The 24,907-nt window shown below is 40.7% G+C and overlaps 1 protein-coding gene across 3 annotated transcripts; it reads right to left on the bottom strand.

Annotated features, from left to right (window-relative positions):
* Nucleotides 1-8,098: 8,098 nt before the first annotated feature.
* tmod2 (tropomodulin 2) lies at nt 8,099-24,461 on the bottom strand. Of its 3 annotated transcripts, none has more exons than XM_020712573.3 (11): nt 24,284-24,457; nt 19,737-19,930; nt 18,387-18,543; nt 12,574-12,696; nt 12,243-12,317; nt 12,040-12,170; nt 11,856-11,963; nt 11,501-11,644; nt 10,147-10,291; nt 9,981-10,012; nt 8,099-9,657 (listed from the first exon to the last, which is right to left on the bottom strand). In XM_020712573.3, exons 2-11 carry the CDS (start codon nt 19,860-19,862, stop codon nt 9,400-9,402), a joined length of 1,299 nt encoding a protein of 432 aa, XP_020568232.1. In that variant the 5' UTR covers nt 19,863-19,930; nt 24,284-24,457; the 3' UTR covers nt 8,099-9,399. The 3 variants fall into 3 exon arrangements, with proteins under 3 accessions (XP_020568232.1, XP_078800403.1, XP_004066959.1); XM_078944277.1 differs by having other exon boundaries at nt 19,737-19,929; nt 24,287-24,425; XM_004066911.5 differs by lacking the exon at nt 9,981-10,012 and having other exon boundaries at nt 24,284-24,461.
* Nucleotides 24,462-24,907: the final 446 nt, after the last annotated feature.

Here is a 24,907-nt window from a genome sequence, read left to right on the forward strand (position 1 = left end):
TACCATCTGTGCATTTTCTATTCTTCATGATAATTCATAATTAAAGTGCTGGTTGTAAGTAGCAGTTATTAAGTATGTAAGTCAGGTTATTTTAATATAACAAATTCTGGTAAACTTTTATAATAGTACTTCTGATCTAGTACAAAGCGTGATTTATTTTATTTTATTACAGAAATACTAAAGCTGCAGGTGCCACTTAGGGATGCACAGACTGTACATGAAATTTGATTCACCAGAGAACAAATGCTGGGGAGCAACAAGTGGATTCATGAAATCTGAGGGAGTTGTTTATGCAACAAGCCTCTCTTGGTTATAAATTGTGCAGAAGTAATCTCCCAGTCTGTCATTTTCTGATGTAAATGAGGTAATTAAATTGGTGTAATAGCACAAAGAGAGACAGATGAGGGAGTTCAAATGTGTTAATTATAAATGATCTTCTCAATAAAAGATGACATCTTTTGAATTAAGTTTCAAATTAACACAACATTCATTTAATATTTGTTCCCAATTTTTTGGTCATGACTCAGTCAGTTCATGGTGCACCAGGTCTGACTGCACTATGAGGTGAAAAGACAAAACTCAACAAAGGAAAAAAATTGCAATGACAACCTGTTCTAAAAATGTATTTTTATCAAGAATCAGGACAGCAGCAGGAGACCAGAAGGGACTGGATTACTTGTGTCGCTGAAATTCTTTCTTCAGTTCCAAAAAACCAATGAAACAAAAAGGGGAAAAGATTGAAAACAACAACTTCTGTTATGGTGTAACCATGACAACAATCTGCTTCTTGATCCAACTTCAGCAGTAGCCCTGTCATCCCTCTCCTCCCATTCCTAGTAGTTTCTGTTCGTTTAGGAATATTTGGAAATATCTTGTTTGATAAAATGCTGTCATTAATTGTATTCCTGACATATATATTCTTTTAATTGACAGTAACCCTCATAGCTCTTTGGATACTCCTTTTTTATTCCTATTTAAATCTTTTCACTAGTGTTCAAAACAGCTGCTAACCTGCATTTTATTGTCTATACAAAGACATTTTTTGATTTCAATATCATGATTTAACATCTCACGCTGCAGGCAGAGTGAATTAGAGAAAATGGCTATTTATTTCATACAGGATAAGATGATCATGTGTTTACAAGATGCGTCACAGTGTTTCGTAATACTTGTGCTATCTTAGATGACCCCACCCTTACATTGATGTGTTCTCCCTACCATGACAAAGGTGGATAAAGGTGGAAAGATTTCATGTAATCCATGGACACCATTGAAGATCACAAATCATTGAAGAAAAAAGGTTCAGAGCACTGTCTAGTGGGTCTAGATGACCCAACTCCCAACGTTAAAGTGCCTAGGATAGCACAAGGCAGAACATCTGTCCTGTACTGTTTTTTTTCCTGCATTACAACCTTCTAAAACAATCTTCCTCCGCTTTTGTCGGTGTTCTACTGAGCCCTGCTGGATCATTGTAGTAATGCATTAGAGACCAGTCTCAAAGATTCAAAGATTTTTATTGTCATTGTATTTCTACAGCCAAATTCTGTTGACACTCAGTCAAAAAGAAGAAGTAAACATCAAAGAATAAAAACCAATATAAGAATATAAAAATCAGAAAATACATTAAGAAGTTTTAAATAAAAATGTCATAATAATAAACAGCTTTATTGCACATTCAGCAGTGTGTTGTACTTAAGGATGTCTGAGATGAATAAGATTTAAGTCAGTGGGAGATGGAAAGCGCACGGGGGGGGGGGGGGGGGGGTGATGGAGACTACAGCTCTGGGGAAGAAGCTGCTTCTCAGTCTATTTGTCCTTGTTTTTAAAACCTGGTACCTCTTGCCCGATTGCAGCGGCACAAACAGGGAATGTCCAGGATTGCTGCTGTCCATGCTGATGGCCCGGGCTCTTCTCTTTAGACGCACTGCGTCTATGTCTGGGAGCTCAGCTCCCACAATCCTCTGCGCTGTCTTCCCCACCCAGGTCTCTCCTCTTCTCTGCTGTGCAGCTGCTGTACCACACTGTCCAGCACTGGCAGAGGATGCTCTCCACGGTGCTCCTGTAGAACTGTCTGAGAAGTCCCGGAGCCAGACCCGCCTTCCTCAGCTTCATCAGGAAGAACAACCTCTGATGGGCCCTTTTCACCAGCTTGGAGGGGATCAGTGTCCATGTCAGGTTCTTGGAGATGTGCATGCCAAGAAACCTGACAGAGTTGGTCTGTTCCACCTCCTTCTTGACACTTCACAGAAAATGATTACTGGAGATGGGGCCCTAGAGTTTGGTGGTAAATGACAGAAAAATACAGGGTTAGTAGAATCTGTCACTCGGGATTCATGCCTGTGTCTGACATTTAGAAAGGAGACTGCACTGACTGAGTCAGCCACTGTGATTAGCCATGAAGTATTTGCTGCATATGACGTGAGTCGACCAATCAAAGGCCTGCATCACTGTCAAACTTTAAAGTTGTGTTTATTGAAAGTTATAAGGCTGTGAAAACGTGAAATCAACAAACTAAAACAGTAGCTAAAAGACAAAATTCTAAACTAGAATTTTCTTTTCTTAATCCACACACCATGTACATTTTAATAACCCATCACCACGCTTTGTGTTCACACCAAAAATCTAATAGTCATTTTTTTAAAGATAAAACAAAACAAATGAAAGTGTCCTGTCATATGAATTTAACAGAGCAGGAAATGTTCAGCAAAAGAAAAATTAAAAAAACTCTGAAACAATCATAAACTATCACATTTTGATGCCCCTCATAGTAATAGTAACCACAAATTAAAAATATATATAAAATTACCTTAGAATTCAAATCAACGTATTACAGTAAGACAAAAAATATCAGCAGTGCATGACAGCTCCTTACAAACGTTCTTACTTATTTTGTTTAAAGTAATTATAATCATTTTTTAATAAAGGAATTCCAACTACAAGTGACCATTTACTCCTTCTGAAATATAAAACTGCTGCAAAAATGGTCAATAAAGTTAAGGTACACCACGCTATTACCACTAGAGGGCAGTATGGAGCTAATGGGTTATCCCCCTTATCCACATTCCTCTATTATTAATTAAGACAGTTTATTGCTATTTTAAAGAGAATTAAAAAAGGAAGAAAGACAAAGGGTGATAAAACTACTGAAATAAATGGACTGACAGCTTCAGTGATAATGGTTCTGTATATTTATCTAACTAACAAATACAACTGAAATTCTGATTGGTCAGGGCTCAGATGGAAAAGGAATTTCCTTCTCTCTAAGAAAACTCAAACTAAAAAGACAGTCTGGTATACGATCTTCTACAGGTGTCTGCTCCAAGAATGAGCAGGCAAAGACTGATCGGAATCTGGATTGAGAGATGCAGGAAAACCAAATGGTGGAATTGTTTGGAGTGATCCAGCACCATCTACAACTAAAAACCAAGTTCCATAGTAAGAGTACATGAGGCCATGAAGTAAGTGTCTCCAGTAGACTGTAGTAGGACTTTCTGCCCACAGGACAAGAACCTGACGATGTAGAAGAGCCTTATGTTCAGCGATGAGCCCAGTTTCTGCCTACAAGGGTTGAATGACGGTACCAAAATATATTAAAAAAAAAGACCCACAGAACCCCGTGTGATTGCACCAACACCTTCTGGGGGGCAGCATCAGAATCAGAATCAGAATCTTTTATTATCATTCTGCAGAGCACAATGAAATTTTTTCCAGCAACTCTCGATATAAAAAAGGTAGAATAAAATAAAATAAGAATAAGGAGCTATATAAGGCATAAATACTTAAATACTGTACAGTAGAGTGGGGTGAATATTGCACGAGTGGGTATTCCACATTAGAATGGATATTGCACATACAGCATGAATATTGCACACAGTTTAAAATAGAGTCAGAGCATTGTCAGCTGTGTGCTGACAGGGGTTAGTGGGTTATGTTAAGTCTGGGGGGAGGGGGCGGTTTCGTTGACCCAGTTGTGTGATGTGGGGGGGGGGGGGGGTGGATGGACCTCACTGCTCTTGGGAATAAGCTGTTCCTCAGTCTGTTTGTGTGAGTTCTGATGCTCCTGTATCTCTTCCCAGAGGGAAGAGGTACAAACAGGTTATGTCCTGGGTGGGTGGGGTCTGCAGCAATACGACCAGCCTTCCGTCGGACCCGGCTGTCATACACTGAGTCGAGTTGTGGGAGAGGTCCTCCCACAATCTCCTGTGCGGTTTTCACCACCCGGGCCAAGTCCTTCCTGTCTTGAGCGGTGCAGCTCCCGTACCACACCGTAGCACTCAGACAGAGGATGCTCTCTATGGTTGCCTTGTAGAAGTTCCCCAGAAGTTGTGATGAAAGTCCAGTCCTTTTAAGCTTCCTGAGAAAGAAGAGTCTCTGCTGAGCCTTCTTCACCAGGTGGGATGTGTGCAGCGACCAGGTGAGGTCAGATGTGATGTGGATTCCCAGGAACTTGATGTGGTCCACCCGCTCCACTTCCTCCCCGTTAATGAGGAGGGGGGTGTGTGCCACCTTTCTAGTCCTTCTAAAATCCACAATGATCTCTTTGGTCTTGGAGGTGTTCAGGATGAGGTTGTTGTCAGCACACCATCCTGTCAGGTGCTGAACTTCCTCTCTGTAGTGAGTCTCATCATTGTTGGATATGAGACCCACTACGGTGGTGTCGTCGGCGAACTTTAAAACCAGATTTGTGGAATGAATAGCGGAGCAGTCGTGGGTGAACAGAGTGAAGAGGGCGGGGCTGAGGACACACCCCTGTGGTGTTCCTGTGCTCAGGATCAGAGTGGACGATGTTGAGTCCCCGATTCTCACCACTTGGGGCCTGTTGGTGAGAAAGTCTTTGATCCAGAGGCACAGGGAGGCAGGCAGACCCAGGTTGTGGAGCTTCAGTGTCAGCTTGTCCGGGATCACCGTGTTGAAGGCTGAACTGAAGTCCACAAATAACATCCTGACATAGGTGTCAGGATGCTCCAGGTGGGACAGGGTAGCATGCAGGGCTAGTGAGACTGCGTCCTCTGTCGATCGGTTCTCCCTGTAAGCGAACTGATGACTGTCCAGAGTAGCAGGGATGATGTCCTTGATGTGGTTCAGGATGATCCTCTCAAAGCACTTCATGATCACCGGTGTCAGAGCGACCGGCCGGTAATCATTGAGGCACGAGACGGATGATTTTTTTTGGCACCGGCACGATGATGGAGGACTTGAGGCACACGGGAACTGAGGTGAGCTGCAGGGACCAATTGAAGATGTCCAGGAGAACTCCAGCCAGCTGATGTGCGCACAGCTTCAGAACCCGACCTGACACCTTATCTGGTCCTGCGGCTTTGCTGGTGTCGATCCTCCTCAGAGTGGAGCTCACCTGATGTAGCTGCAGGACGAGAGGCTGGGACTGTTCCTCCAGCTGTAATAGAGGACCAGGGTCTCTGCTGCTGCCGGGCGTCTCGAAGCGTGCAAAGAAGGTGTTTAGAGTGTCAGGCAGGGTGGGGTCATGAGTGGTCTGCTGCATGCTGCTCCTGTGGTCTGTGATGGTTCTGATGCCTCTCCACATCTCCCGCGGGTTGTTATTAGCAAAGTGCTGTTCCACCCGTTGTCTGTGTCTGCGTTTGGCCTGGTTGATGCCCCTCCTCAGCTCTGTCCGGGCTCTGCTGTAGGCCAGCCTGTCACCTGACCTGTAGGCTGCATCCCGAGCTTTGAGCAGAGACTGCACTGTTCCATCAAACCATGGTTTCTGGTTTGGATAGACTTTGATGGACTTTGTGGGCAGAACAGCATCGGTGCAGAACTGCACATAGCTCAGGACGGATGTTGTGTAGGCCTCCAGGTCTGAGCCATCTTTAAACACCTCCCAGTCAGTGAGTTCAAAACAGTCCTGTAGTGCAGAAGAAGCCTCTTCGGTCCATGCCTGAACTGTTTTGATGGTTGGTTTGGTCCTGCAGATCAGAGGTCTGTATGTGGGGGTTAGCTCCACAGAGATGTGATCTGACATGCCCAGGTGAGGAGCTGCTGCAGCCTTGTATGCACCTGGGATGTTGCAGTAGACTTGATCCAGTGTGTTGTTGCATCTCCATCACTGAAAAAAAAAAGGTTTGTCTTTATTGGAATCAATCAACACTTGTACTGACAGGATGTAATTTATCAGAGGCCACCTCCAGAATTTGATGGTGGAGGGAATGGAACAGCCTGCAATTGTAAATTTAACTAACCCTTATTGTACTTTTCCTGATTATCAGGTGCACTTCAAATCTTGGAATGTTTTGCAAAAATAGAATATCTGCTTTATAATCTAACGCGGCTTCATTGTGGTTGTGTTTGATTGATTTTCTGTGATACACGGCCCACAAAAGTATGTCAGAAGGATTTAGTTCAACTTGTGATTCGCACTGTCCTTCAACTGTTTATGAATGAGTTGAATAAAGTTTGAGTTAGTTCATTTTGTTTTACTTTTCTACTTACTTACTTTTTACTTTAAAGTTAGTTTTTTGAATGAATACCAATTTATTTCTTTTTACCACCTGCAGTCTCCTTTTAGGTAAAGAGACTGCAGGTGGAAGGGAAGCTTTTGTACAGTTTCAATAGAAAAGATCCATCTCGCCTCCAAAAACTCTGGTCCGCTGTTGCCTCTACATGCAACTTATCCTTAAGCCTTTATTCTGAACCAGTAGCTATATTGCCCACCTTTCTTCTCTTCCAATCACATTCTTGCCTTTGCCTTTAAATTCTTAGAATTTTCTTTCTCCAGATTCCAGAGGGTTCCACTGCCTGCAGGACTTCATCGGCCCAGGGCCCAACTACCACAGAGTTATGAACTTTCTGCACTGAATTCTGAGATCTCTCCTCATGGAAATGGCCTTTATCAGCTGCAGTCGGCCACGTTTCCAATTGGCCGTTGTCCTCACACAGATGTTTAACTAAGCTAAACCTGGTGCACTACAAGCGGACAATAGAGACCACCCTAGTTCCCATCAGCATGACTTCTTCAACCAGAAAAATTCCAAATTCTGACCTCCAGTTGCAACTTAACGGATGATCAGGCTTGTTTACAATTTAATATTTTGAGCTAACAGTTTCATTTGAGTAATGGCAAAGGATTTTTTGTGTGTGCTGCGCATGGAATGCTAAGTCTAATCTCCCTTAAAGCTTCATCTTCCAATTGACAGATCCTCCCCCTGACTTAAATCTAAATATAGCCTTCTCTCTGAACGTTACAAACAAGCTGACTCTTTCTTCCTCCCATGCAGAGGCATGTTCAACATGTCACCATCTTGGAGTTCGTGTGCTGTCAGAGTAAAAGCAGATGAGTGATCCTCCCAGCCTCACCGGGTGACGTGCAGCTCGCTGCAACACTCTGGCACAGGAAGCAGAGACGGATGGAGTCAGCTCCATGACATCAACTCTCAGGCATGTTCAAACAAATCTGACAACTGGATCAGATTAAAGCCTGCATCTATGCTCCATTTATAGAGCTATTTGAAGTGCGGGACGTCCATTGGTGATGTAATGCTAACAGAGCTCATAAAACATCATCATTCCAAAGATGGAAAAATCAGGAATCAGGTTATCAGTCTGTTAAAAATTAAACGATTTAGCTGATCGCAGAACCTCCCCCCTCTGGTCTTATCATCTGGTTTTCATTTACTCTAAATGTGATGCACACAACAAGCCAGCCGGGTGGCTATCTAGCACTTTTGGGGTTTTGTTCCCTTCAAAAACACCATCCGATCTAAAAATATGTGAAGCCTCGCCTTTGTTTTGCATCAAATGCAAACTATAAAGCAAAGTAGGCTTTTCAAAGGCACACAGGACAAAGTGTTGGAAAAATTGATTTTTGGGCTTCAACGGAACAAATGCTGCACTTAAAAGGCAGAACGTGCAAAAGTTTTGTTTTTTGGTCACACTTTACGCATCACTGTATCTTTTTTTTTAGGGAAAATAATATATGAATTTAATAAAAAATGAAATTGTAACTTGTCCAGGATGCTTTGTAGTACTGTTATTAATAATGTAACAATAATGTGCTGAAATAACACATCTGCTCGAGGGGTTTCAATCAACAGAAAACCAACTAAAAAATAAAAAAAATAAATCAAATGACTGAAAACACGACTGCATTACGTAAAAACATTTATTGTAGAGAATGTCTTATATTCAGCAGTGCTTTTAACCAGTTTTGTGTCTTTATAATACAATGTCTTTGTGTGAACACCTGGGTTTTAGAACAAAAAACAGAATCTCAGCAGTGACTTATGAGGTTATGCAATACAGACTGTGTGTATCCATCTGTATGAGTACAGTTTTAAACTTGAGATGGTACTGTGCAGTTAAAAATACAATATATGAATTGCAGAACACAGACAAGCCCCACAAAGAAGCGGTTTCCGTTTGAACAGACTGTTCACAAGAAAATAAAAAAAGGAATGTAAGAAAACAAAAAAAAAAAGTTTTGAAGAAACAGCAGACACAACCACAGAAAAGTGCATTGTTATAAAACGTCCCAAGAACAAAATGCTGCAGATGTTTTGTTTTGGTCAAAGAAACATGGTGGAAAAGTCATGCCAACACATCGCGCCAAGAAACAATATATACAAGTTCAAGTATGGCCTGAATAAATCCGGTTTAGAAGCACATTTGTGTGAGCAAGAACCTGTAACTTGATGCAAACGGACAAAATCACCACGACGCCTCACTTTTACTAAGCTCTGGTGAAATATATCGAAGCGGTTGCTCCAGATTCAATCTAAGGATGACTAGATGACGTCTGCGTCTTCTAGGAATGAGCATTTGAGTTCCACAGAAACAGTGGAGGGCAAAGCGAAGACAGCTAGAGTGATCGGTTTTTGTTAAACATTGAACGCATTAGTCTTTGGCATAATTGAGCAAACAATGCTTTAACTGGAATTAACATCACCTTTTGCGTATTGCTTGATTAAAACCCATCAAGCTAGGCAAAAAAAAAAAAAGAATCAGAACCGTCCCAAACAAGATATTTAGAGCATTAAAATATGAATAATTACAGTATTTAATTTACACAAACCCAGGAGAAGGTTTTGAACTAACTTTAAGTCGCCTTGGTCACATCAACCTTCACTATCTCTGCTGCTATTAGCATTCTTCTGTCCTCAACACAACACCCTGCCTTCCACTTTCTGAAGATCCGATCAGAGACGGTGACAGTTTAGAATCAGCAGGTTTTAATTCAAGAATTTGACAGGAATCGGTAAAGCAAAATATACAGAGGGGAGGGCTTTAGTTGATTTTTGTTACTTGGTTATGATTAATTAGTTAGATAATAGGGTTGTATATATAAAAAAAGGAAAAAGCGAGTGGAATGTCAGAACATAATGTGAAGGCTCAAAAAAGAAGCAACGGGAATGGGAAGTACTAAAAAACCTAATAAGGTTTACATCTTCAAAGACATAAAAAAAAAACACAAAAAAACAAGTTTGAACATGTGAACAGGAGAGGGCGTTTTTTTTCCAGTTTGTTCCCCTTTTTCTCAGATGCATGTTCTTGCCCCGCACGTTTGGCACAAGAGTTTCCGCACAGTAAGGCGAGACGAGGATGCCGCCCGGAAGTATTCCACACGATGAGATGAAAAACTGAATCGGCTGGAAGAAGCGTTGGCCGTCCGCGCCTACGGGTCCTTCTCCAGTCGCCTCCTGCGGACTAGAGGGAGAAACAAAGTGGATGAAGGTGTGAGGCCCAAAAACAACAACGTTTAAAAACTAAACAGGAGATCTATAAGAAAGCATGCTTCTTAACCAGGAATCTTTCTTAATGCTTGTTAGTTATCCACAGAGAAGTGAGTCATCATGAGCAACAGTCAGCGTTTACAACCGCGTGCGTCAGCATGAACAGAAACCCAGAGGTGTGATGTCATCACCACGCAGTGCTCGATTTCAACCCGTTATTGCAGTGAATGCTTCATTCAAACACCGTGAGAGAGGTCATTGTTATCGCTGAAGCCTCGACACACCCATGCATCAGACCTGTGCTATCGCGGCTCTGACAGGGGGAGGGGCTAAAAGAGAGAGTAGAGGTCACTGCTGTCTTGTGGAAGAAACAGATGTTTCTTCCCCAATAAGAAGACTGCCCCAATATTCCAATGATTCCACAACACATGAAAATCCTTCTTTTTTGGCGCGTGAAACATACCTAAGTCATTGTTCTTGGTGATAGCTGCAGCCGCTCTGGAGCGAGGCCCTTGTTGAGTAAAATGGTAACCAAACTTCAATATGGTGTTGTTTTCTTCCAGCATCTTAGCGATCTCCATCTCTGCAGTGGTGCCCAGCTGCTGCCTCTGAAGTACACAGAAATCAACACATTGAAGTCATTTTCATCAAAAAAAAAAAAGATCTTTTCCAGATTTCAGTTTTCTAAACCGGAATCAAACGTACTCGGACCAAACAGCGGGGAAGAGATTCGTTTTGACACTTTTGAACAGAAAGGCTTCTTTTTAAATCCTGCAAATTAGCTTCACCTCTGTACCCCTTCACTGCAGAAGGTAAACAAAGCTGCATTTAATCCAGATTAGAAGTCACAAAGTGAGTTTAAAACGGTTTTGGAATGCAGAGTTCCCTGGTTTTTTGTTCTAAAAATCCCCTACGATAGGTGAAATCCACAAAGTAGGACTCCAGATGTTTGAAGGCTGTAAAACCCCTCACTGCACATTTTCTACACTTTTCTCAGTCAGACATGAACATTTTCACACTCTTTAGTTTAACCTCTCAAAGTTCAAACCTTTGTAGGAACCAAAGATCTGCTCATGAGCAAACATTTCTATGGATTTGGCCATAGTCTTCAGCCAAAGAGGAAGCAGAACAAAGTCCGTTGTTTAAAGAAAAAAAAAAGTATGCAAGACTGCACTGAAAATGAACCGCAAAACCAAAACCCGGATAAAGCGAGGAAACACTACATGTGGCCTAAAAACTGTGTTTGCTTCATTTCTGCATTGTCCCAATAGGTGAGGTGGGTGAATATGTGGTGGAAAATGAGCTGCTTGATTCGACTTTTAAACTTTGTGCAGGCCACACCCCCCCCCCCGTATAGAACAGAGGAGTGCTGTGTAGTAATGCAAACAGAATCTTTTAGGGAAATAAGCAGAAAATGGCAGCTAAACAAATACAAATATAAGAAGTAAAACAATCTTTTACCAAAAAGTTCACAACAGTTTTAAAGGTTTAACTAGTGACAGACAGACTTTATGGTCAATCAAACAGGCTGAAGTATGAATAAATACATATTCACGTTGAAGTTGTCCATTGTAAAAAGCATGATGTAAACATAAGGACACTTCCTTAAAACAAAATCTGTTTCTATCCCAGTGGAGCCGCCTCTTTTTCATGTTTTCTACAGGAAGCGCCTTGGTAACACTTCATAAATGACTGATTCCATCTGGAGTTGGAAGTTCCCATTCCACGCACACACAAGCCACAACAACCTACATCTGTGTGCGGATTTGGAGAGTTTTCAGCCCTCAGATGTGGATGAATTCGCATGTCGTACCCACCTGGTTGTCAATCTTGATTTCTGTGAGAGTGTCGTTGTCTCGCAACGCTTCGACTAAAGCCTGCACTCCGACGCCGGTGATGAAGTTTGACTCCAGGTTCAAACTTCTCAGCGACTTATTCTCTCGGAGCATGTCGCTAAAAGCCTGGGAGATGGAGGAAGGGAAGGACGAGAATACAAAAACAACAAGAGAGCGTAAATTCAGAGCTGCCATGTGTAAACAAAGCTATTAGGAGCCCCCTCCCTCCATCTGTGTTTTACTGTTGTTTTATCGTGTTGTACTGTGAAGCACTTTGTGATTTTTATCTGGAAAGGTGCTATACAAATAAAGTTTATTATTATTATTATTATCTCACCCCAGCAACGGGGTCATTACTGCGCGTTGCCGCCAGACTAAACTTCGTGACATGCGTGTTCTTCTCCATTGCTTTGGCAAAGTCTTTTAATGTAGGAATAGGAATGTTCTGCAAAAATCAAAGGACACAGCGATTAGTCAAGAGTGTAACAGTCATAGATGCACACAGGACGTCCCCGTTTCACCTTAATGTTGTTGAGGTTGACTTCTTTTAAGGAGCTGTCGTTGCTTTTTATCCTCTGGAGAGTTTCTTCCACGTTAGTGGGATTAGGAGGCTCGTCAAACACTGGGTTCATCTTCTCCCCTTTGATTACATCTGGAGAAAAAGCAGCAAAAGTTGGACTGCATGCCAACTTCTGAGCAGCGTTCAGTTCCTCATTCGACTCACTGTTGTGGCCCTCTGTAGCTCCAGTCCCGTCGTACGTCTTATTACTGGTGACCAGTGTGTGAACACCCAGGATCGCTGCAAAAGTTGTGCAGGAGGATTATTAAGTCATGACCAAAAGAATAAAATTTGAATGAGGTGGCAGAGGAGTGGTCTGACTTTTCCATCCGTCAACTCTCGTACCAACAGACTGAGCCCAGAGAAAGTCAGGGAGAATGGAGCTTTCTTTCCTGCTCCTGCCAAGTTCAGGATCCAAATTCCTTTTCAGTGAAACCCTCATGGAGAGTTCAGCTTCTGGAGGCCTTTTGACTACAAACTTTGCATTTATTTTTACCTGCTAGATCGCACAGCTCCGTGTCTGTGGCACTGGACAGAGCCTCCTCCAGCTCTGGATCCAGGTTTGTCACCTCCTCCTGACGGCTTTCCATTGGCTTTTCCTTAGGAACAAAAGCTTTGCCTGTAGAGAAAGGTTTTAAGAAACCTTCTTTAAAGCATCCATCAAGAGAGAATGTTGATGCATACAGAGAAGGCGTGATTCCTAAAGGCTGATCATATTAGGAGTTTCATGTTGCTGCATGAATCCCCTGCGTTCTCTTCCGGTGCCCAAGTCATCCCACAGTCATCAGACAACAGTTAGAGTGTAGAGGTCCACAAGCAAACAGGTCCATAAAACACAGTGACTGTCTGAACAAGAAGCTAAAAGAGTTTACATTATTTATATAGCACTAACATTTTATTTGCATCCAACATAAAATCTCACTCCGATCATTTTTTTTTATACGTTTTAAAAGCGTTTCCAGTACAGAGTAAGGCCAACACATATCCCATCATCCCTGTGTTTACACTCTCTCTCGCTAGCTTACAGCCCCTCACAACCTCAAGCTAACATTAGCAGTGCAACAAACATGGCCAGCAATATCGAAGCTGTACTGTTTTGAGCCGGATGCCGACTCAGATGAGGAAAACAAAGACGTGGATCTATTCTTCTGCAAGTGGATGAATCCGAATGGAGCGGAGCTCCATGTATTTTCCACGCTACAAATAACCTCTTTTTTCAAACAACATTTTTCAAAACAATGATTTGAATTAAAAATACTCAGAAATGCAATTCTGGGCTTCATTTTCTCAAAAGATGTCCTACATCGTGGGAAAAATGTCACAAGATCATGTTAAAAAAACACTCAAAACCCCATGTTCATTAAAGTGGGTCTTTAAAAAACCAAACAGAACAAAAACTTCAACCCGAGTCCCAACATTTATTCTAGCAATAATGCTTCAAAGGAGGAAGGGAGTGCTTAACAAATGTGTATAGAGAACAGTAGGTCTGTTGTGGCAATACACATTTATTTAAGATTTGCGGTTCAGTCAAGCTGAATGACGTCCAAGTATGACAGCTGGAGTTGTGCCCCAACAACCGATCTCTATGGAAGCGATTCTGTAGCATAATTAAAAATAAAAGTCAAAACCAGAAATGCTTTTTGATTTTCAAAATGAAGCTGCATTTCTTGACTCAAAATTAAAAAGAAAAAGCATTCCGTCAAAATACTTTTTCTTTTTCTTCTTCAACACCGCTTATTCTGTCACTTAATTAAAAGGATAAAGAAAATGGTATTTGACATTTCATTTTCAAAATGTTCTCTGGTAAATGTGTAGCAAAATTCATTTAGAAATGTCTAATTTGACAGTTAAAATGGATTAACAGAAATGCTTTTTAATGTTCAAAATGAAGCTCCATCAAATGACTCAAAATTAAAATGAAAAATCAATACTTCAAAAAGCTTTTTCCTTTTATACTTTAAAACCGCTTATTCTGTGTCATAATTAAAATGAAATGAAAATGCAAAGAGGGGATTGCATTTTCATTTTCACATCCACCCTGCAAAAACTATCGCATTCATCAATTCCACTTATCAATTCCACTTAGCATTTCCACTTAGCATTTCCACTTAGCATTTCCACTTAGCATTTCCACTTAGCATTTCCACTTAGCGTTTCCAGCGGGGAGGCGGGGCGATGACATCAGTGCTATCTCCGTGTGTCCGGCTGCTAAGAGACACATGCTAGGAGCAGTGCGGCCAGGCATGTAGCTCTGTGTTAGTGGCAGAGGAGAGGGCTTTATGATGGTTGTGAACTCCTGATGATTGCACACAGCTTCTCAGGCCTACATAGCAGCATTTCCGCCTTCTGCTGTCCTCCTTCGGACGCACCTCCCTGGGCTAGCTTTGTCTTCGGACCGGCAGTCGCCTCGGCCTTGCGAAACCCCGCGATCCCAAACTCTGGCTATGTACAATCATCAGGAGTTCACAACCATCACAAAGCCCTCTTCTCTGCCGCTAACACAAAGCTCCACTGCCCCTAATATGTGTCTGTTAGCAGCCGGACACACGGAGAAAGCACTGACGTCACCGCCCCGCCCATTTTCTTTATCCTTTTAATTAAGTGACAGAATAAGCACTGTTGAAGAAGAAAAAGAAAAAGCATTTTGACGGATTGCTTTTTCTTTTTAATTTTGAGTCAAGAAATGCAGCTTCATTTTGAAAATCAAAAAGCATTTCTGGTATAGACTTTTATTTTTAATTATGCTACAGAATCGCTTTCATAAATCTTATCCAAGAAACGGAAAGTCCAAAGGAAGCAGCTGAACAATGACTGGGGTCTAATCTAAAAGGAACTGCTGATCCAACAAGCTGTTCCAGATGACAGAGAGATCAGTCCAGTATATGCCCTTCTACACAGCCCCCACATTCCCTCTGTCCTAATTCAAACCAGTCAAACAGTTGAAACTGGTCCCATGGTGGGGGCTCTGGCCCTTCCTGAAACCAGCAAACAGTAAATACAGTCATTAGGCAGCTTTCAGAGCCAGCCCCTCTGGAGTGACATTTAACTCAGGATGTAGGGAAGCAGAGGGACACAAAGCTAGAGCCCCGAGAGTCTGGCCTTCTGCAGAGGTCCACAGGAAGACACTATTTATGATTAACCTTAAAATGACAACATTCAAGACCCACTCCAATGAAAATGGTGCTTTTAGTGGTTTTAACTTGTTCTTTGTTCTCACAACAGAGGACAAATGTAAAAAAACTAAACTAAAATTGGACTTCTGAGTATTCCTTTAGTCAAATCATTGTGAATTAGGAGCAGACGTTGGAAGAGGCTTGGAGGTGTGATGGAGAAGCTTCAGCCACAAGCTCCCTGCTCTGATCCATTGTGATGCATCCATTTCTAGACGACTATTAACCATGTACACCTTCATTTTCCTCATCTGAGCTGGCATCTGGCTCAAAACTGTCCAGCTGGATGGATTTTTGTAATGTTACAGTTGGGGGTTTGAGGGACTGTAAGCTAGCGGGAGAGAGCGAACAAAGCGATGATGGGAAACGAGGCCAGGCTTACTCCACGCCAACAGTCTCTGAGACAACTCAAAGTTGAATTTCAATTGAACTACTGCCGCTCTACAAAATCGATAAAGGGAACACTTTTAAAATAAATCAAAAGACGACTTGACTGGGAAGAAAAGGGATTCTCCACAAAAACAGATTTTGAGGAACAATCAACTTTTCCTCCGAAAAAACTTGAAAAGGTTGGTTTGATTTTTAGATTATTAGAAATAATAATTAAAAAAAAAACTTTCAACACAGAAACAGAAATGCATATATTGCTGTGAGATAGCATCAACAACAACAGGTGCCTCCCCCATGTAAAAAAGGAGATGTTTCTGCTTGAGAGCCTTGTGCGGGCGTTGGCCCTTTCAGCTTCTGCCTCAGTAAACTTCCATGTGTTCAGTTTCAGGTTAGGAACTACTCCTTTTGTTCATTTACCGTCTTAAAATGCAGCCATCAAATCGACTTCAAAGACACAAACAGAGACCTGGCTGTTACCAATCCCCCACCACTGTGGCCTTTTCCCCTCCCATACTCATGTCCAATCGGGAGGACTTGGAAATGCCGATGTCGACTATGGAAAATTTTATCAGCAAGTATATTCCCACTGCAGCAGTTGCTGTGACGTTGGCGCATTTCATGTTTTCCGCTGACGCGTCCATTAAATGAAAGTACGAGCACAAACATTCGAGGCTACCGAATTAATCAGCAGGAGGGGTGCAGCATAACAAGTGGAAGTGAAACAACTACATTCCACAGACCCACTGAAATCCATCATGCTGCTCCTTTGAGGGAAGAAAGGAAAACATCCAGCACACACACACACACACCCCCCCCACACACACACACACCCACACCCCCACACACACACACCCTGCATCATTTCTAACGTCGCAGTTCAACAACAGACATCAGTTTTATTTATATGTTCTCTCCAGTGAGGGAGTAAGTCTAGAATCCCTAGAGATCCAAAAGAAAAATTCCTTCCTCTGTAAAAAGGAAGTACTCCAAAGTGTTCCAGCATGTTTAATCACTTCTCTTGCTCTTTTTTTCTTAAGAAAAAAGCACTAACTGATAATTTCTAAGAGTATCACACAATATTTAAAAAAATAAATGCTGGCAACACCAATAACAGAGAGCATAAGAGTTTCATCAACCCTAAACAAGCTTTAAAGAAAATTACAGAAATCAATTCTGCTATATTTAAAGCAGTAAAGCAACCAGGCTCTCACAAATCCAGTTAAAACTCTCAGAAAGGATGATTCCTTGCAAAACGAGGATTTCTCGAAAGCATTTGTAGCTCACTCTCAGCATAAAATAAAACATCTGTCATCACGTAGCTTCACTCTTTATCAACCCAACAGATTATGTTGAAATTATGTTGATTTGAATAATTAGTACACCAATTTCTATTTTCATTATTTACAGACATGCATTGTCATGTCATTCACACAATTTGACTATTTTTTAGCCACAAATTTAAACTTTTTTGACAAGTTTAAACTATTTTATTGGTCATGAATTATTATTTTCTTACGGTTTAAACGTAAGAACAAATTATGGCCGTTCACAGATTTTAACTACTTTATGACCAAAAACTACTATTTTGTTTGCCCTTTTTAACCATCACATGGCTATAAGTTGTTATTTTTTTGTGTACTATGTTATCAGACGGGCTCCATTCATTGGTGCATTAAAAAATGCTGACAGAAAGACAGTAGTCTGGAAGTTAAAGATGATCAAACAGCAGTACAATATACTTTTTAAATATTTCATCCCTCATTTAAGTACATATTTTAAAAGATGAACAATCATTGTGAAAATCAAAATAAACACCAAAGACTACAGCAGCTTTCTCAACCAAAGGACCCAAGTTCAGATTGAGAAATTTAGGACACTCAGACAGTTAAACTGTATACAAAAGACTGATCACTAAAATACAGCTTTAAAACAATCAAATCTTGATAGTACTATCAACCTAACAGATTCATTTACAGTCCTAATAAAGGCTGATGATGCTCACGAGTAAACACCCCGTCTGCCTCCCTCATGGGGCATGTAGGGCTAATATGCAACAACAGTCTGTCATGAGGGGAAGGTCCAGAAAACACATCAACGTGGGAATGTCAGAAGATTCCTTAGGTTACCCCACCCAAACATAATCTCTTGCTGCGTCAATACATACTTTAGCCTGATACATAGGTTAAAGTAAAAAAAAAAAAAACGATACAAAAATGTAAAAATTGAAGTAAAAATAAAATGAAATGTAAGGTGTGAATCTGTATCTAAAAATGCAGCATGAGGAGAAGATCTAGCTGTGTGACTGTGGGGGTCCAACATTAAACCTGACTCCCTTATGTAAGAAGAGAACCTTGAAGACGGCGAGCTTCCATCCATTTCCTCTAATTATAATTACATTAGGTGACTAACTGATTTAAAAGTATTTTTTTTTAAAACATTATATATACACAGAATGTGCATTCAGATGACAAAAAGACGAGAGTTGCTTTTTTTAGATTTAAAGGTAAACCAAAAAAAAGCTTGAAAATAAAGATAGTGTACAGCATGCATGAGTGTGAGCAGAGACATCAGATCGATCAATACTGACGCATATTCACTTCTGCTTTTCTTTTGGTGCTTTTTTTAGGAATTACTAGACAACTTTCCAACAATGCTATTTCAAATTCTCTTTTCATCATCAGATTTGATCTTTCTTTAACATAAGAACAACTAAATGTAAGCTGGTAAGAACAATAGTGGACCTAGATACCTTTTCTCTCTCCAGTGAAGGGCACTATGTCATCTCTGTCTTTGTGCTCCATGGCTTCTTTCTCCAGGTATTTGAGAAGGCGGTCCCGATCATATGGTCCTGTAGTGCTTTTAGTCGTCTGGTCTTTTTGGCGTAAACCGGCTGGTAGCAGAGCATTCTGAGAAAAACAAAAACACAAAAGTAAACGACAACTTCAAATCTTCAGTTCTGTTTAAGTGTAAGCAAAAATGAACATCACTTCTATGGTTTAAATCTGATTGAGATGCATCTTCTGCCATCTTTATCTAAAATCTAACACTTTGAACAGGATATCTCCCCAAAACAATCACTATACCAACCAGTTTAACGTGTTTCAAGACTTGAACAGGAAATTCTTCCTTCTGTAAACTTTGTGACGGTAAACAAATGAGAGTGGAAGCTTGGATTTGTTGACCCAACCTGCCATCGTCCAATACGGACGCAGTTTTTCAATCCCTGATCCTCAAGGTCAGCCTCCTGTATATTCTCTCACTATTCCTGGACTTGCCTTTACTGAAAACCTGGGTCAGATTAGTTTTAGTCTAGAAAAGTCCAGTCTTTTAAATGAATAGCCTCATTTGAATCAATACTTTCTAGCTTCTCAGTAATGGCAGCAACACGGTTAAAAATATGCAAGATTCAGCTGATTTAACAGCCACGTCAAAGTTTTTGGAATGGGGGTTTGAAGAAACCAAAAACCGACGTGACATTATAAGCTACGTTCAAACCGCCCTCAGCAACGCGCGTTCAAGCGACCACTTTCAATAAAAAGTCTGATTGTTATCTCAGATCAGTCTGAGATGTCAACACCCATAATAGCGTCTTTCGGGTTTCTGCTTTCAATACATAAGCATTCACACGCCGCTACGCAGTTTTCTACAACCGTTTAAGGCTCTACATAAAAAACATGCAGCCACTGAACACGCTTAAAAGTTAAACTAGTTGAACTTTGACCAATCGGAGACTCAGATTTGGTAGTGATGTATGGATGCCGTTCTTTTTAATTCACAGAAGTGCCAAAAGATTGAAAATTGATCATGGATGAGAAATGAATAATTGCTGTTTCTGTGCCCACCTGGAAGTCTTTGACACCAAGTTTTTCATGTGTCACAATAGAGCTGTGAAAGAAACCCTGGAGAAAAGTTCACCAGATTTGCACCTCTGACATTTCACACCAAGCCTCTTCCAACTGTGGGCATCTACCCAAGTATTGGGTAGCAACAGTTCAGTGTGAATGCCATATTAGAGCATTCTTTAACGCACATCACATGCCTGTTGTAATGTGTGTAATGGATCATGCAGACTCCTTAGTGGGAGTCACTGAAGCCTCACCTCAGGGTCCATCTCCTCCAGTGCGTTTTCCAGCTGTTTGAGCTCCTCCGCCGACAAGTTGTTGAGGATTTCATCTTCATCTAGATCCTTGTACTTGCCGAGATCCTTCTTATAAGATAACGCCATGATGGCCTTGAATTGCTAAGAAACGCCAAACGGGGCCACGCGGTTCTTGCTCCAGGACAGTGAGCAGCCTGAGGGAAAAAAAAATAGAAATAAGAAAACACACAAGTTCTTTGTGAGTGACGGAATAAAAAATTCCTGAAAACAACAGCAACAGACTATGGAGAAGCGGGATACACATTGTTCATCCCCTCCCTCTGAAACAATAAGCACAGCTGGATTTAATAACAGCCCTGCAATGATGCAACCCATCCAAGCTGCTGGAACAGAGGGAGAGCTTTCTCAGGACTCAACATAGCTCCCATAAGATTTACAAGACAGACAGAACTGACATGTACGTTTTACAACAGATTCTGCATCAGAGAAGAAACAGGACAGGGATTTAAACTCAACAAATGCAAGTGTACTTAAATATAAAATGTATTTCGAATACAGTTTAGATTAAAGCCTGAATCTCTAGCCTCTCAAACAGAGTTTAAGCCTTTACTCGACCACGGTCCACTGACAAAATGACCTCATCTTTTCCAGCTTCCCCACTGTAACCGTAAAACCACACATGAACACAAATACAGCAGGAGAGGAGAAGAAAAACAAAGTTTATGTGTATAATTAGGACATTAATGTTCCTTTTTTCCACAGCAGAGAACTGTCAGATGATCCCGGAGCTCCTCATGTTTGGCTTCTTGTCCTCACAATCCAAGCTCTGTTCTGGGCTAATGCTTCAGTGCTCCCTTTGCATCAGTCTGCTGCACGCGCTGACACATAAAATGATAACAGGAGGGGCATCTGCAGGTTTGACTGCCAGCAGATGGAGCCCCGCTCAAATGTCACTGATGACTTTAATGAAAGCGTATGAATACGTTGACATTTGATGGCACCAACTGTACATGGGACTACGGTTTTATGATGCTGCACTTACAACGGATCAATCTGTAAATCTATGTTATAAATATTGATTGTTGGTGTTGCAAATAAAATGGGAAAAAACTAAAAACGCTACAAAGAAAATGAAGTAATAAATATAATGTTTCAAAAGGATTTTAAATTTGGGATATACATGCACTTGTGTTGGGACTCGCAGTCTACTCCAATCAGAATCTGAGGTACAATCTTAGCTAAACCTGAACAATTTGAGGAAATCCATAAAGCCAATGAATGGCAGAAATATTTGATCTTGTACAAGTCAGTGATATATCCTAGAGAAGAACTAAAGAAACAACAGTACCAATTGATTTCTTTCATTTAATGTAAAATCCCACTCCAAAGAAAATGACGTTTTTGGTGTTTAAACATGCTCTTGTGGCAGTTTTCTCATGATGGAGGACATAAGAAAATAAAGAAAATTGAAATTAAAATTGCATTTCTGAGTATTTTTGTATTCAAATTGTTGCGAATCAGGAGCAGACGCAAAAATGAAGCTTGTAAGTGTGACATACAAGTAACTTCGGCAAGCAACAAGCTCTCCATTCTGATGTATCCATTTGGAGACAACTACATCCATGTTCGTCTTTGTTTTCCACGTCTAAGCTGGCAGGTGGTTTGAAACTGTAGACCTGGACAACTCAGACATTACTCGAAATTTTTTTGGACCTCTTATGTTAAGTTGGGGGTGTGAGAGGCTGTAAGTCAACGGGAGAGAGAGTAAACATATGGATGACAGGAAGTGGAGGTGGGCTTACTCCACACCAATGGTCTCAACCACATCTCTGAAGCAAATTTCTGATAATGCAGAGACTGTGTCCTAGAAAATGACAGTTTTTTTTAGCTAAAAAACAGCATAATTATAAATAAAAGACCACTGGAAACGCTTTTACAATAGATCAAAAGATGACCGAGTAGGACTATAGTAAGTAGATGCAAGCCTATAAATTCAGTTTTTTAATAACCTGCATCTGCCAGCAAAAAAAAAAAAAAATCACATGCAAGGATCAACTAACTGTTCTTTCTAGAGGGGATGTTATTGCCTTTATTATCTAGTGTAAAATGTCCAGAGGGATGGAAAATATGTTTTTAAGTGTTTACCACCCCTGGAGTCTCCATAATCCAAACATAATACTAAAATTAATGTCAGGAAAACAAAGTAAGAAGTTGCATGCTAAACACACAACACAACAAGAGTTACTGATCACAGCATTTTAGCCTCCAGCTTTCTCCGGTGTTATATTTCACTGGCATTTCATTGACCACATTAAATAAATAATGCATTTCCCTGTACTTTGACAGGGGTAATGGAGCATGCAGACTGAAATGCTCGTGGTAAAGGGTGGGCTCAGGCCCAGGTGGAGACACACAGACCAGTCTGATGGCTTCCTTTCTCCTTCAACACTCTACTAATCCTTGAAGACAACAGATGGCTCAAAGTCAGTAATACTGTGTGTAGTGGACACCCACCTCGAGTCTGCCCTTATTTACCTGTGAACTACTACTACTAATAATAATATTAATGAATTGGATTAATCTGCGCTTTTCCAGATGCTCAAAGTGCTCACAGTGTGTCGATTATTCATCACTCCTCATTCATTGTTAGTGATGGTAACTTACTGATGCTGCCACAGCTGACAGAGGCGTGGCTGCCAATATGTGCCTACTCTGACCATCAGCGAGACATTGATTCGCACTCGTACACCAGTGGAGCAACACTGGAGGCAGAGATGGTGAAGTGTCTTGCCCAAGGAGGACACAACAGTAGACTGGGGGAGCGGGGAGCGAACCGCCAAATCTTCAATCGTTGGCCAACCTACTGAGCCACTGCAGGAAAACATTCCCATCTTTCCAATAGTAATGGCTTTTAAAACCATAAGAGATATTTCACTTATTGCATAAACAAATGTTTTCCTTTTTCGCAAATGATTTGATCCATGACAACCACTCACGGTATGAAATTGTGAAAATAGTACCTAGTAGCTAGAGGATATTACAAGAAATGGTGTGTGAATAAAATTAGATAACAGAACAACACGCAGAAAACACAAAAAAAAAGACTGACCCAGCTAAGTCCCATGGGGAAAGACTGCAGTTCCTCCTCCCATCGACTCCGTTTTACAGTGCAAATTGGGTTTTAGCTCTTCAGTTTGATTCATTAGTGTGATCAAAATGATGGAAAACAGATGGAGCAAAGAACCCAGAGTGGGAAAATGCTTAATGTTCTGATTCTGAGAACAGAGATTCAGAAACAGCTGGTCAGTAGCTACCAAACAAATAAACTGTTGTTCAGCTGAAGCCAGAGTCATCCGGGAAGATGAGTTGTTTTTCAACAATCATGTGGGATTCATTTGAGTCTAAGCTGCCACTTTAAACGAACAAATCACATAAATATATAATGACGATTAATTGAAATGACTCATAGCACAAAAATTAAACCAGATTTAGATTTCAGTCGTACTTTTACATCTCGTCACAGCTAAAAGTTTGTTTGCTTTTGTGGCTCACAGCCAGGTTTCAGCTATATGTGTAAAAATACCAGTTTATCAGCAACACTACTGAGGAAACAGGTATCGTGAGCAGGGCGAGGACTAATGTAATATCAGGAGCACAACAGTTTCAAACACATGTTTTTCAAGTTCTGCAAATGCCTCCTGTCAAATCTAAGGAGAAATGCTTAGCTCCAAGTAAAAAAAACAAAAAGAAAAACGTGTCTTGAGACATTGACCACACCCTTCGTTTACTAAGAGGCCTGCTGGCTAAACCGCCTCTTCAGATGACGGCTTCTGTTCTTTCACATGATGAGTGTCACTACTTCTCTCTTCCACAGATGCACTGATCCTTGTACTTTAAAAACAATCTGTTGTTTAAACCACTAAATGAGCGAGCCATCCCATTTAAAGTAAATCCCTCCAGGTTCAGGATGACAAAATAGTGTTAAAATTAATTTTTTTTTAAAAAAGGCAGCATTTCTCTACTTAGTTAGTAGTTCTCTAATAGTGCCTGGCTTACACACACAGGGATGGGCACAATGTTTGATCAACTCCACTCCTAACGTGCATAGCTATAGTCTGACGTACTAGTAACAAGCAATGAAACTAGTGGTCAAAATACACGAAAAACGACTAAAACATTATGCAAATAAGAATACTGCTAGGAAGATTTCATACATTACAGCAATGGCAACTTTCGATCTTACAGAGCAAGCTATCGAGTCATGCGTTAGCTAACTTTTTTCTTGTTATTCATGTCACCTCGTATTAAAGACGCCTACAAAAACGTCCACAAATAACTATTTTTTTAAAAGTAAATACGAGGCGAAGGTGCGGTGGTGTCAGTACTTTACGCAAGATTTGTTGAATCCACCGAAGCGTGAGACTGAGAGATGTGGCGGCTAACGCTAAAGCTTCAAGCCACTAGCTGTAGCTAGACAAGCTAACCAGGAAAAGCGCCAAAGCTTAAAACAAATACGAATTGCCACAAGACTCAATTCACGTACTTACTTCCTTAAGACGGTGCAGTATGTCTTAACCTGACGTTAACGAAACAGTAGATGACCCCGACACACACTGTTCCTGCTAGTGAGAGCGGAGACAGTTGTTCGGCTTCAGCCCAGCCAAGGGCGGAATCACAGGAAAAAGGAACAGCATATTTCTGATTGACGTGTGACTGAACCAATCAGCAAACAGTATTCGAAGCAAGACCCAATAGCATCCTTGACCCGCCTCATCTTCAAGAAAACGATATGATTTTTTTTATTGAACTTCAAACACACACATAGCTACAAAAGAAAGAAAGAATAAAATACAAATAAATAAATAAATAAATAAATAAATAAATAAATAAATAAATAAATAAAATTAAAATAAAATTAAAATTACAATTGTAGGTTACACTACTAGGGATTTTCATACAACCTGTGATCTTGAATGAACATAGACAGTTTTATTGCATTTTTTTTAAATTAATTTCAGAGATTTAAAATATAAACTGATCTCTTTATAAAATGTATTGAATAATGGTTTGGTGTTTGAAAATCTGCTCTTATGAATAAAGAATTTCCCAGATATTAATAAAGTATTGAATGTCAAATCAAATAGATTATTACCAGAAACTACTCCAAATAA

This window comes from Oryzias latipes, chromosome 3 (assembly GCF_053564925.1).
Source record: "Oryzias latipes strain Hd-rR chromosome 3, Olatipes_Hd-rR_3.1".
Classification (NCBI taxonomy): domain Eukaryota; kingdom Metazoa; phylum Chordata; class Actinopteri; order Beloniformes; family Adrianichthyidae; genus Oryzias; species Oryzias latipes.